Here is a 15,590-nt window from a genome sequence, read left to right as displayed (position 1 = left end):
TTTGCCACTCAAAACTATACATGTGGTCCAAATTTGAATGATGTAAGTTATGGACATGAAGATTCTAAGTTTTTCTTTATATGAGTCTATATGAACCATGTGACCCCTGGGGCGGGGCCATATTTGACCCTAGAGGGATAATTTGAACAAACTTGGTAGAGAACCACTAGATGATGCTACATTACAAAATATCAAAGCCATTGTCTTTGTGGTTTGGACAAGAAGATTTTCAAAGTTTTTCCCTATATAAGTCTATGTAAACCATGTGACCTCCAGGGCGGAGCCACATTTGACCCTAGGGGAATAATTTGAACAATCTAAGTAGAGGACCACTAGATGATGTCATATACAAAATATCAAAGCCCTAGGCTCTGTGGTTTTGGACAAGAGGTTTTTCAAATTTTTTTCCTATATAAGTCTATATAAACCATGTGACCCCCGGGGTGGGGCCATATTTCACCCCAGGGAAATAATCTGAACAATCTTGGTAGAGGACCACTAGATTTTGCTACATACCAAATAGCAATGCCCTAGGCCCTATGGTTTTGGACAAGAAGATCAGAAACCGTTTAACTATTCTTGGCCAATGTGACCTTGACCCTTGACCTAATGACCTAAAAATCAATAGGGTCATCTGCTGGTCAAGGCCACTATCTATTTTCCTGACACTAGGCCCAAGCGTTCTTGAGTTATTGCCCGGAAACCATTTTACTATTCCTGGTCACTGTGACCTTGACCTTTGACATACTGACCTCAAAATCTATAGGGGTCATCTGCTGGCCATGACCACCCTCCCTATCAAATTTCGTGATCCTAGGCCCAAGTGTTCTTGAGTTATCAACCGGAAACCGTTTTACTGTTCAGGGTCACTGTGACCTTGACCTTTAACATACTGACCTCAAAATCAATAGGGGTCATCTGCCCGGAAACCATTTTACTATTCCTGGTCACTGTGACCTTGACCTTTAACATACTGACCTCAAAATCAATAGGGGTCATCTGCTGGTCATGACCAACCTCCCTATCAACTTTCATGATCCTAGGCCCAAGTGTTCTTGAGTTATCAACCGGAAACCGCTTTACTATTCAGGGTCACTGTGACCTTGACGTTTGACATACAGACCTCAAAATCAATAGTGGTCATCTGCTGGTGATGACAAACCTCCCTATTAACTTTCATGATCCTAAGCCCAAGCGTTCTTGAGTTATCATCTGGAAACGATTTGGTCTACATTCCGACCGACCGACCGACCTACTGACCGACATCTGCAAAACAATATACCCCTCCTTCTTCGAAGGGGGGCATAAAAATGGGTATAAGTTATGGACCTTGTGTAAACTAATGTGGATAATGATGAGGAGTTTCAGTAATAACAGAAAAGTAACTTCAATATATGCTTCAGCCTGAAATTAAGACAAGAGGGCCAAAATGGCCCTATATCGCTCACCTGTTATCATTGCACTTAAGGACAAGAAGGTCAAAAAATCGTAATCGAGGTAAATCAAAAGAATTATGAGAAAATATAGTTGAAATTTTCTTAAAGTTAGGCCAGAAATTTTTCGTTTTACCGACCCGCCGACCCTAGATTTTGCCCTATGGAAAAAAAATAAATACAAAATACAAAAAATTTTGGCACGTACTTTTACATTAACGTAAGTTTAGCTGTTACCTAGCACGTACCTATTGGCTTTGATTGTAATAACCGTAACGTCTATATCCTGAGTTATCTTAACTTTTCGAACATTTATTTTCCTAAGTTAAATAAGCTTCAACATTGCTGCTTAGGGATAGAGTTTTGTTTTATACAGAGTCAATCCTATATTCGTAGGAGTTAATACAATTTGTAAAGTTGAATGGAAAGGACACTATAACATATTATCAGCTGAAGTACAATGATTTTACCCGGGAATATTGATTGAAAAGTCAGGATGGGAAGTTCGAGGGTGCTGAAAAGTTATCAAGTGTGAGTTCAGATATGCTGTAGTGTAGTTTAAGAGAACAAGTGAAAACATAGGACTTAACCACAGAAGACTGATCATTTTCTACCCAAGGATAAATTGAAAATCTGATTGAGTTTTCTATGACTTGCTCATACAGGGTTCAACTTATGGTAAACAAGTGATTAGAAAGTTTAAAAAAATAGGTTGTGATGTTTAATCTAAACTGATATATAAACAAAAACTTATAGAACATGATTTTCGCAAAAGGGGCAATACTTCAACAAAGAAAGATTATTTTTAAATTTTGGGACTAAAAGGTTGCCTAAAGTGATGAGGAAAAAATCCCTAGTTAACAGCACAACTTTTTTTTTTTTAGGAAAGTTACCTAACATAAAACTTATCCAAGAAATCGTATTTTCTAAGTAAAAACGGGGCAATTAAAATCTTGCAATAAATCAAATGGAGTTATTTTCAAATAAAAATTCAGGTAACAGACTTTGAGGGTTTACAGTTTTAAGTTTAAAGCAATAGCTTTGATAGTTTAGGAGAAAAGTCTGACTTAAACATAAACAATTTAACAGACATCGCCGCCCAACGCGAGCCGACGCCACTTGCCGATCAATGCAAGATTATGAAAATAATCATTTTGTTTTTTCAAAAAAATGATGATGCCTTTAATTTCTAAAAATAAAAAAAAAATCGGCGAATTTTTACGAATTGTGTTTGATGAATTATTTTAACGCTTATGGGCACCGTCAGGCGTATCTTATCACAGCAGGTCAGTATACATTTTTTACTTTTCGTAAAACATTTTTTTTTCACACAAATATACTTTTATTGTTAGTAATGTATAATGAACAGAAAATTTATCGAGTCACAATATTATGAACGTGATCCGGATTGTCACTATGATTTTTGTTTCATAAATTACACATTGATATTATGAATTGTGTGATGAAAAAGGTGGGAATATTCGAGAAAAAACGTGAAAAAAAAAATATCAAATGGAGCGTTGCTGTCATTCTGAGTAAGAAAATGTAATAGTGTTTGCCCACCATTTGAACTGTCAATAATTGAATGGATTAAGATGTAAATCTGCATTTAGATGTTCTAAGAATGCACGAAATTTGCATCCTACAAAACCAAGGTGATGAAATCTACATGTAGCCAAAAAAATTATGGAAATATTTCGCAGTTTAATCTACCAACACATATTATAAAACAAAACTTGTTAGAGCATTTATCAAAATGTCACCTATATACACAGAATATTAATATGTTAATGGGAAAGTAAAAAAAATTTTAACGCCCAGGAATGTAAACCCTCCTCCTACCCTACCCGTTTCCAAAAAAAGGTGGTCAATTTTATTCAGACAAATGTGGCACCATGAAATCAAGCCAGTAGTTTCATTGCTGAAAGATTACATCTGAGAGGAGGTTAGGAGCAAAATTTTGACTGATAAAGCCCAAAGGACAGGAACAACATTGGGAAGAAATTAAAAATAAATCTAAGTCCCCAGAAAAAATATCTAGGACAGGAACAACAAAGGGAAGAATTTAACCAAAAAGAGAAAAAAAATTCTTACAAGGTACAGATATGTCAAAATACATCTAAAAATTGGAGGTACCATCCATGTTGTATCACTGAAAAGTGATCTCGGTTTTTCCCTATAGCCAATAATAAAAAAGTTACTAAATAAGCTATTTATAGTAACATAAAAGGGAAGTAATTAAAAAAAATTATTGTAAGTGAACAAAAGAAGGATCTGCCAAATAAAAACAAGAGCACTGCAATCGACGCAAATGCAGAGCAATATACACACAAAACAAAGTCATATGACCTTTGACCCCTAAGTGTGACCTCTGCACATCGTTTCGATGAGGTGAACATTTGTGCCCCTCCCCCCCCCCCCCCATAATGAGGTATTCTCTTTGGAGGTAATCCTTCCAAGGGTGATTTCAGAGGAGTGAGTTTACAGAGCGGAAAATGGCAATAATTGCATTCTAACTCGTAACCAGCTACATGGACAGGACTTGAGACAGCGAAAACCGAGGCGAAATAATTACATGAATTAAATTTTTAGCTCCTTCAGGCGTTAATTTAAAAATGAGGAAGTCGAAGATCCATTATGGTAGATACAAGAGGGGTATTTGGGTGCAAGTTTGGTTAAAATCAAATCATAAATGAAGCTGCTATTGTGCAGACAAGGTCAAAATAGCTAATTTTGGCCCTTTCAGGGGCCATAACTCTGGAACCTGTAACTGAATCTGGCCGTTTCAAGAAAGGAACCAAGACCTTATGGTGACATAAGTTTTGTGCAAGTTTGATCAAATTCAAATCATAAATGAAGCTGCTATAGTGCAGACAAGGTCAAAATAGCTAATTCTGGCCCTTTCAGGGGCCATAACTCTGGAACCCAAAAATGAATCTGGCCAATTCAAGGAAGGAACCAAGATCTTGTGGTGATACAAGTAGTGTGCAAGTTTGGTAAAAATCAAGTCATAAATAAAGCTGCTATTGTGCAGACAAGATCAAAATAGCTAATTTTGGCCCTTTAGGGGCCATAACTCTGGAACCCATAATGGGATCTGGCCAGTTCAAGAAAGGAACCAAGATACAAGTTGTGTGCAAGTTTGGTTAAAATAAAATCATACATGAAACCACTATCGTGCAGACAAGAAATTGTTGACACACAAAACTAGCAAATTCTGGCCCTTTAAGGGGCAATAACTCTAGAACCCATGATGGGATCTGGCCAGTTTTCAAAAGGAACTGAGACATCATGCCAATACAAGTTTTGTACAAGTTTTATCAAAATTGCTTGCAAAATGTGGTCTCTATCTTGTTCACAAGAATTGTGAACGGACAGACGACGGACGAAGGACGATCACAAAAGCTCACCCTGTCACTATGTGTGATGATGTAAAACAACTATAATTGTAAGTTGTCATATGATGATCGAGGGTGATGATGTAAAACAACTATTGTAAGTTGTCATATGATGGGAGTGCTGATGTAAAACAACTATTGTAAGTTGTCATATGATGAGGGTGATGATGTAAAACAACTATTGTAAGTTGTCATATGATGTGAGTGAGTGATGATGTAAAACAACTATTGTAAGTTGTCATATGATGGGAGTGCTGATGTAAAACAACTATTGTAAGTTGTCATATGATGAGGGTGATGATGTAAAACAACTATTGTAAGTTGTCATATGATGTGAGTGAGTGATGATGTAAAACAACTATTGTAAGTTGTCATATGATGAGAGTGCTGATGTAAAACAATTATTGTAAGTTGTCATATGATGTGAGTGAGTGATGATGTAAAACAACTATTGTAAGTTGTCATATGATGAGGGTGCTGATGTAAAACAACTATTGTAAGTTGTCATATGATGAGAGTGATGATGTAAGACAACTTTTGTAAGTTGTCATATGATGAGGGTGATGATGTAAAACAACTATTGTAAGTTGTCATATGATGAGAGTGATGATGTAAAACAACTATTGTAAGTTGTCATATGATGATCGAGGGTGATGATGTAAAACAACTATTGTAAGTTGTCATATGATGAGAGTGCTGATGTAAAACAACACCTTTTGTAAGTTGTCATATGATGAGGGTGATGATGTAAAACAACTATTGTAAGTTGTCATATGATGAGAGTGATGATGTAAGACAACTTTTGTAAGTTGTCATATGATGAGAGTGATGATGTAAGACAACTATTGTAAGTTGTCATATGATGAGGGTGCTGATGTAAAACAACTATTGTAAGTTGTCATATGATGAGAGTGCTGATGTAAGACAACTATTGTAAGTTGTCATATGATGAGGGTGATGATGTAAAACAACTATAATTGTAAGTTGTCATATGATGAGGGTGATGATGTAAACAACAACTATTGTAAGTTGTCATATGATGAGGTGTGATGTAAAACAACTATTGTAAGTTGTCATATGATGAGGTGCTGATGTAAGACAACTATTGTAAGTTGTCATATGATGAGGTGATGATGTAAACAACTATATTGTAAGTTGTCATATGATGAGAGGATGATGTAAAGACAACTATTGTAAGTTGTCATATGATGAGGGTGCTGATGTAAACAACTATTGTAAGTTGTCATATGATGAGAGTGCTGATGTAAGTCAACTTTTGTAAGTTGTCATATGATGAGGGTGATGATGTAAAACAACTATTGTAAGTTGTCATATGATGAGCGTGCTGATGTAAGACAACTATTGTAAGTTCGTCATATGATGAGGTGCTGATGTAAGACAACTATTGTAAGTTCTCATATGATGAGGGCTGGTAAGACCTTTGTAAGTTTATGAGGGGATGATGTAAGACAACTATTGTAAGTTGTCATATGATGAGAGTGCTGATGTAAGACAACTATTGTAAGTTGTCATATGATGAGAGTGCTGATGTAAGACAACTTTTGTAAGTTGTCATATGATGAGGGTGCTGATGTAACACAACTATTGTAAGTTGTCATCTGATGAGAGTGATGATGTAAGACAACTTTTGTAAGTTGTCATATGATGAGGGTGATGATGTAAAACAACTATTGTAAGTTGTCATATGATGAGAGTGCTGATGTAAGTCAACTTTTGTAAGTTGTCATATGATGAGGGTGATGATGTAAAACAACTATTGTAAGTTGTCATATGATGAGAGTGATGATGTAAAACAACTATTGTAAGTTGTCATATGATGATCGAGGGTGATGATGTAAAACAACTATTGTAAGTTGTCATATGATGAGGGTGATGATGTAAAACAACTATTGTAAGTTGTCATATGATGAGAGTGATGATGTAAGACAACTTTTGTAAGTTGTCATATGATGAGGGTGATGATGTAAAACAACTATTGTAAGTTGTCATATGATGAGAGTGCTGATGTAAAACAACAACTTTTGTAAGTTGTCATATGATGAGAGTGATGATGTAAAACAACAACTTTTGTAAGTTGTCATATGATGAGGGTGATGATGTAAAACAACTATTGTAAGTTGTCATATGATGAGAGTGCTGATGTAAGACAACTTTTGTAAGTTGTCATATGATGAGGGTGATGATGTAAGACAACTATTGTAAGTTGTCATATGATGAGAGTGATGATGTAAAACAACTATTGTAAGTTGTCATATGATGAGAGTGCTGATGTAAGACAACTTTTGTAAGTTGTCATATGATGAGGGTGATGATGTAAAACAACTATTGTCAGTTGTCATATGATGAGAGTGATGATGTAAAACAACTATTGTAAGTTGTCATTTGATGAGGGTGATGATGTAAAACAACTATTATTGTAAGTTGTCATATGATGAGTGTGATGATGTAAAACAACTATTATTGTAAGTTGTCATATGATGAGAGTGATGATGTAAAACAACTATTGTAAGTTGTCATTTGATGAGGGTGATGATGTAAAACAACTATTATTGTAAGTTGTCATATGATGAGTGTGATGATGTAAAACAACTATTGTAAGTTGTCATTTGATGAGGGCGATGATGTAAAACAACTATAATTGTAAGTTGTCATATGATGAGAGTGATGATGTAAAACAACAACTATTGTAAGTTGTCATATGATGAGGGCGATGATGTAAAACAACTATAATTGTAAGTTGTCATATGATGAGGGCGATGATGTAAAACAACTATAATTATAAGTTGTCATATGATGAGGGTGATGATGTAAAACAACAACTATTGTAAGTTGTCATATGATGAGGGTGATGATGTAAAACAACAACTATTGTAAGTTGTCATATGATGAGAGTGATGATGTAAAACAACTATAATTGTAAGTTGTCATATGATGAGGGCGATGATGTAAAACAACTATAATTGTAAGTTGTCATATGATGAGGGCGATGATGTAAAACAACTATAATTGTAAGTTGTCATATGATGAGAGTGATGATGTAAAACAACAACTATTGTAAGTTGTCATATGATGAGGGTGATGATGTAAAACAACTATAATTGTAAGTTGTCATATGATGAGAGTGATGATGTAAAACAACAACTATTGTAAGTTGTCATATGATGAGGGTGATGATGTAAAACAACTATTGTAAGTTGTCATATGATGAGGGTGATGATGTAAAACAACTATAATTGTAAGTTGTCATATGATGAGGGTGATGATGTAAAACAACTATAATTGTAAGTTGTCATATGATGAGAGTGATGATGTAAAACAACAACTATTGTAAGTTGTCATATGATGAGAGTGATGATGTAAAACAACTATTGTAAGTTGTCATATGATGAGAGTGATGATGTACAGTAAAACAACTATTGTAAGTTGTCATATGATGAGGGTGATGATGTAAAACAACTATTGTAAGTTGTCATATGATGAGAGTGATGATGTAAAACAACTATAATTGTAAGTTTGAATCAAATCCATTAAGTTTATAACACAGATAGAGGGAAAGTGCACCACAGCATGCCTGAAATTCTAAGTGAAAAGGGGACAAAATTAATGAAACACTGGTGCCAGATTTATAAATAATAGACATTGTGTCATGCAATGTGGGTGATATGCTGAGAAGCTTTAATAATTTTGAATACAATCCATAAAGTCATAACAGAGACAGAGTGAAAGTGCATTAAAACTATAACCTGAAATTCTACATAATAATAATAGTAATATAAGATAAAAGAGGAGCTTGGGCATAATTGTAGGAGTTGATGAGGAACAATTACTGTTTAAAGTTTGAAGCAAATCCACTAAGTAAGCCTAAAAGTACTTCAGAAATTTCTGTGTCACACTACATGATATACCTGTTTATTATTGAATGTTCATACTTTTCCCATTAGACACTTTAAATGTAAATTGATTGAAAAAGTAAATACAATAAACGTGCTATTTTTCCCAATTTTATTGTGGCAAAGTTTAATCAAACGTATTAAATTTCTGAATGAAATGATCAAAATGTATGACATGACTGAAAATTGATTTTGTTTGCCATACTACTAAGTGCTTTAATTATTTATGGCCATATTAGCAACCAACAAAATACAGGACAGCGCCCAGCAAAACATCACACCATATTTCTGTATAAAAAGTCATGTAACAGGAATGTTATTGTAAGCTAACAGTATCGATTAATTAAGCACCTAATTTACACAGATTCAGACAAAAAAGGTAGTTACATGTAATTAACAGTGATCAAGCTAGGATAATTAAGTCATTATCAAACTTTTTTTCTGCCATGATGGGAAAATCTATATAGGAAAATCATTGTTTAATTAGCACTACAAAGGGAATTAAAGTAGAAGAGTAGGCAGTTCAAATTGGCAGTGTTGAAAATGATTCACCTATTTCATAACATCAGAGCCATGCACTGTGAATGGTTTTTAAAAGACAACACAATTTAATGGTTAAAATATAAGTGTGCTATTAATTTATTGACTACTGATGGAAAAAAATACAATTTTTAGTAATTTTTTTCTTACTTTTACACTAAAACTGTTTCTGCTAAAATCTTCTCCTATTAATTTCAAAAAACTTTTTTTTTTTTGGATTTAACGTCGCACCAAAAAAAAAAATGTTTTTTGAAATTAATAGGAGAAGATTTTAGCAGAAACAGTTTTAGTGTAAAAGTAAGAAAACATAAATAAACAACTTTGGGCCATAATAACTGAATAAGATGAAGGGACTGAGGTGCACACCTGACCTAGCTAAGCTTGATCTTGAATTCTAAAGAATCAGTTAGATGAAAACCTGTTTCAACAAATCTGAGAAAGTTACATTCAATACATTGTGTATGTAACAATGTCTGCGACAGACCAAGTTTGCTGTACATATACTGCCATCCAGCAGTTCATGAAATAGCCTTCTATGAAACTGTAACATAACGACCAAGATTTTTACCCAAAATAACCCATTTTTAAAGTTGACCTATATATATAATTAGTTAAAAATCATAATGCTGTTGATGAATTACTGAAAAGCATTATTTCATAAACATGTATGTCGGTGGCATGTGAAGCTTATGGGAAAAAAGTAATTTAATAATTTTAACATATTCTATTTTCAACTCTAGTGTTCCTTTTAAGGGGCTAAGTGCCTTCATTCGAAACAAGAGCTGTCGGAGGACAGCAACGCTCGACTGTTCAACAGCCTTGTCAGTTGAATGAAAATAAAAGACATAAAAGTTGAAAAAATTGCAAATCACGGTTATGGAACCTGTAAAATGCATATCAGTTAATGACAATGGACAATTGTGTGAAGTTTCAATCCATTCCCATTAGTGGGTACTGAGATTACCAGCTTACATAAACAAGGGGGCCATGAAGGCCCTGTATCGATCATCTGACCTATTGACCTAAAGATCATCAAGACAGTTTCATGAAGATACAGCCATAAATGTGGCCTCTAGAGTGTTTACAAGCTTTTCCTTTGATTTGACCCGGTGACTTAGTTTTTGACCCCATATGACACAGATTCAAACTTGATCTAAAGATCATCAAGATTAACATTCTGACTAAGTTTCATAAATACAGTCATAAATGTGGCCTCTAGAGTGTTAACAAGCTTTTCCTTTGACTTGGCCCGGTGACATAGTTTTTGACCCCGCCTGACCCAGATTTGTACTTGACCTATAGATCATCAAGATTAACATTCTGACCAAGTTTCATTAAGATATGGTCATAAATGTGGCCTCTAGAATGTTAACTAGCTTTTCCTTTGATTTGACCCGGTGACCTAGTTTTTGACCCTACATGACCCAAATTCAAACCGGACTTTGAGATCACCATGATTAACATTCTGACCAAGATTCATGAAGATAAAGTCATAAATGTGGCCTCTACAGTGTTAACAAGCTTTTCCTTTGATTTGACCCGGTGACCTAGTTTTTGACCCCACATGACCCTGATCCGAACTTGACCTAAAGATCATCAAGATTAACATTCTGACTAAGTTTCATAAAGATATATAGTCATAAATGTGGCCTCTAGAGTGTTAACAAGCTTTTCCTTTGACTTGACCCGGTGACCTAGTTTTTGACCCCACCTGACCCAGATTTGTACTTGACCTATAGATCATCAAGATTAACATTCTGACCATGTTTCATTAAGATATGGTCATAAATGTGGCCTCTAGAGTGTCAACTAGCTTTTCCTTTGATTTGACCTGGTGACTTAGTTTTTGACCCTACATGACCCAGATTCAAACTGGACTTTGAGATCATCATGAGTAACATTCTGACCAAGTTTCATGAAAACACAATTATAAATGTGGCCTCTACAGTGCTAACAAGCTTTTCCTTTGATTTGATCTGGTGACCTAGTTTTTGACCCCATATGACCCGATATCAAACTCACCCAAGATTTTATTAAGAGTAACATTCTGACCAAGTTTCATTAAGATTGGGCCATAATTGTGACATCTAGAGTGTTAACAAGCTTTTCCTTTGATTTGACCCGGTGACCTAGTTTTTGACCCCAGACGACCCAATATCAAACTCATCCAAGATTTTATTGAGAGTAACATTTTGACCAAGTTACATTAAGATTGGGCCAAATTTGTGACCTCTAGTGTTAACAAGCTTTTCCTTTGATTTGACCTGGTGACCTAGTTTTTGACCCCAGATGACCCAATATCAAACTCGTCCAAGATTTTTATGAGGGTAATATTCTGACCAAGTTTCATTAAGATTAGGCCAAAATTGTGACCTATAGAGTGTTAACAGTCAAATTGTTGACGACGGACAGACGACCGACGACAGACACAGGGCAATCACAAAAGCTCACCAGGTTTCTGTTTTGAGCTCTAGCAGCCCTTAAATGGGACTCCCGAGCATGAGTGCCACCATTTGAAAAAAAAATTGGGAGGACCTTACAATAATGCTAAAGACCAAGTTTGAAGAAGATCCACAAAGCTGTCCATGAACAGAAGTTGTTAAAAAGCTATTTTACTTTTTACCTCTAGCAGCCCCTACAACAGCCTTATTGCTTACATTTGAATGAATTTGAGAAAAAATCTAATGATGTTGCTCTAAGACCAAGTCTGATTGATCAGGCAGTTCTTGAGAAGAAGTTGTTAAAAGGTTATTCTATTTTTAAATTTAGCAGTCCCTACAAGGGCCATGTACCCCCATTTGAACAATTTAAGGAGTGGATCTTATAATGATACTCGAGACCAAGTTCGATCAAAATCCATCGAAGCGCTAAAGAAGTTGATTAAGTTGATTTTTATATATAGCTCTAGTAGCCCATACAACGGGCTGACTGTGCCAATTGCTACAGACTACTGACCAGTTGTTTCAGAGAAGATGTTTATGTAAATTGTTGAAAAAAGATGATGGACCATCACTTATATATATACTAATTAATGGCTCATCCTGAACCTTCTGTTCAGGTGGGCAAATGAAGTGACAAGTTGTAAAATTATTGTCTTCCCAATACTTTTTTAATGTGGCATGTCCATGTGCAAAAATACAATTCATAAAATGGCTGTGGAATAGAAACATTACTTATACCAAGAGCTGTGTGTTGACAGCACGCTTGACTATTAGAAGAATTGATGTAAGTATGGGAACAAAATAAAAATCAATTTCCAAGTCCGTACAGGGCCATAATTCAGCCAAAATACTTGACAGAGTTATGTACTTTGGCCTACAAATAAAGACTGTTATGACAAACAAGTGATAAAAGTTTCAAAGCCATATGTCAAACAGTTTACACAGAATATGAACTGGTATGAAACTTATATAACCAAGGTCTGTAAGTAAAATTACTCCCAGTCAATTTCAGGTTTTACCATTTTACTCATTATGATGAGTAAATACTCATAGGCCAACAAAGTTATCTGGAGCCCTGGAATAGTCAAGCTAAAAATGATAAATTAATATCTAAATCATAAAATGACTCTATGACATGACCTATTAATAACTGGGCGAAATAAAAATGTAATCTATTTATCCCAGCTTCAGTACATTTTTTCCTCATTTGTCATACGATAAAGGAGCTCTTTTATTATATAACAATGAGAGGAAATTACTCAAATTAGCCTGGCACCTGTGATCCCTACCAGACGCATCTATATAATTTATATTAGTTCAAATAACTGGACGTTTCCGGACAGCGTAATAACTTTGACTGTCGCCGTCCCTTCATGTTCAATCTTATTCTGCATATTTCTGTTAGGACATCCACAATGAAATCTGTTGGGAACGTTTTCTGGTACATATACAAAGTATTTGTAATGATTACATCTCTGATAATGAATTTATGTTGACATTATAAAGCATAAACTTGCCTCGCTGACTGTATTTTATGAATTTATATTTTGTGTTTTGTTTCTGCAATTCAGTGTCATCGGCAGTCTGCTGTTTATTGAAACTGGAGTCAGGGTAGATATCTCCAAACACCTGTCACATCATATTTTCGAAGATTTAAGTCTCATATTTAAAATTATGAATTAAATTCAACCCATTTGAAGTTTCTTCATGAATATTATTATTAATGTTTAACTTATTAAAGCAAGTAAGTCTGACCAGTATATTATGGCTTTTTTTGATTTTTGTCTTCATTATCAAAACAGTAAAATGCAGATACGGGTAAGGCTTAGAGGGATGATAACTATAAAATATCAGATCATAAAATAAGTCAACCCGATAACTTATAGATAAGCCAAATGAGTAAGGCTCAATTTATATAGATCTACAGACGCTTCTTACATAAGATAAAACTTAATATGTATAACTATCTTTAACATGACAAAATATTGACTTCACAATAATGTGTCAGTTACGTCAATATTTACCACACCTGTAATCAGTGGCACAGGTACACACATGTATACAAAAACATGTGTAAATTTATATCCAATAACACCTACCAATTCAACAGAAATAACGTCTCCTAAAGCCACAGACTCCTGTATCGTTTTGGGAGGGTTTTCAGTTAGGTAAATCCATTCATCTCCCAAAACCACATATTTGAAAGCCTTATTTTCTTTCTCCGAAACCACAACACAAGATTCGTAACCCCTAATCCTTTCATAACGGTGTTCCGGTAGCTTTCTAAACAGAAAACTCTCCAATTTACTGTTCTTTTTCTGCATACTACACGTATTTCTTACTTGTTTGTGCCTTTTTACCTATGTCATGTTACTTCTATGTCCAATTGGCGTAGCCTGTACTTAAAACATTGATGTTTAACACTTTCTCCTTTGTTTTTAAATGATTAAATTCTGTCATTTTCTCAAGTGTTGCTGCTACCAGGCACCTGTAAACTATTTACCTATGCATAGGTCAGAGGTTAAGTGCTTTATTGACTTACCAATGAAGAGTCAATATAAGGGGAATAATCGATTACGGCAGGTCTACTAGATTGAGTTCTTTCCCTTGTACCATATTTTAGACTACACTTAGATCGAAAGTCTGCCTAATACGCTTTCCTCCGATTCCTGGCTACTGTCATTGTGGTATGTCATTAACTGTTCTTTAAAAAGGTCGCTCAAAAGCTCTACAGAGCTTATGTTCATGGTTTTACAAAGCGACGATAAATAAAATTTACGTAAAGTTACCTTTTAATACTTTGCGTGTGCACATATTTCAAGCTGTACGTGCACTTATAAAATATGCATGCACGCGTAAATATACATGTCCACGTGTATATTTTTATACGTGCACGCCTAAATATGTAGTTGCACGAGCTGATTGACGTGCGTGTGTATAGGCTATATACGTACACTTGTACTTACGCGCGCACGTAGGCCTATAATTTTTTTTTTAATTTCCTTAATTAGCGAGGGTAATGACTTTTTGGTGCTATTTTTATTACTGATGCGTATTCCGGTTTTGCAGCTTCCAGTACGCTGGCTTTGAACTGTACCCACAGTGACTCAACTGAAAAAAAACAACAAAAAACAAAAAAAAAAACAACAACAGAATTTGTTAATATTTCTGGACGAGGGTATTGCGTATACATTCTTTTTTTTTTAATCAGACCAGTTTGCTTTTTTGTACAGGTTCCAGTTTAAGGAAAGCTGGTCTTGCATTGGCAATTGTAGAAATAACAGTGTGGTCAGATTCCATTGGCACGGTGGCGATACCCTGGGTATGCAGGGGTGCAAAAATGGCGGCGGAATCTCTCGATTCAGGTAACATTTTTCATTATAACTGTCTTAATACTTAACCAATTTTAACGAAATAAAGACGAGTGCCCGCTCATAAGAATACTACACCCTCGGCTATAAAGCTTGGGCTCCTGAGTTACGTAGTTTTTGTGAAAAGTGCAACCGCGTATTCTGACGGAAAAAATGCAACTGCTATGTAGGGGGGCATTTTTATGAAAATGACTAAACCAACTATCCCTGTGTATTTCGAAAAACGGCTCGTAGGGCGGAACCGGGCTTGACATGTTCTAAAGCTGTTGTAGAACTTTAGCAAGTGAAATCGCCAGTTTTCAGCAATTCCGGGCGATTGAAAGGAAATGCTAAGTGTATGGGGGGGAGGGGGGGGGGGTTCATTATGTTATGTGGGGGTGCTTTTGACATGTGGGGGTGTCTTAACTGGTTGCTAGGCTGCTAGAGGCACGCAGTGATATGATCACAGTGGAAAAAACCTTTTCAAGAATGTTTCATTTTGAAGGTGGATGTGACG

General features: G+C 35.2%; 1 protein-coding gene across 1 annotated transcript in view; it reads right to left on the bottom strand.

The window, feature by feature from the left end:
- Nucleotides 1–14,231, bottom strand: part of LOC123528717 (uncharacterized protein C12orf56-like) — a 47,568-nt gene extending 33,337 nt beyond the window's left edge. Inside the window, exon 1 of the mRNA XM_045308671.2 lies at nt 13,823–14,231. Coding sequence (XP_045164606.2) covers nt 13,823–14,047 — 225 coding nt within the window. The 5' untranslated portion in view covers nt 14,048–14,231. The remainder of the gene's footprint in view (nt 1–13,822) is intronic.
- Between the last annotated feature and the right edge of the window lie 1,359 nt (nt 14,232–15,590).

Source organism: Mercenaria mercenaria, chromosome 13, assembly GCF_021730395.1.
Source record: "Mercenaria mercenaria strain notata chromosome 13, MADL_Memer_1, whole genome shotgun sequence".
Classification (NCBI taxonomy): domain Eukaryota; kingdom Metazoa; phylum Mollusca; class Bivalvia; order Venerida; family Veneridae; genus Mercenaria; species Mercenaria mercenaria.
Note: the sequence above shows the minus strand (reverse complement) of the source record. Positions and strands in the feature narration are given on the sequence as shown.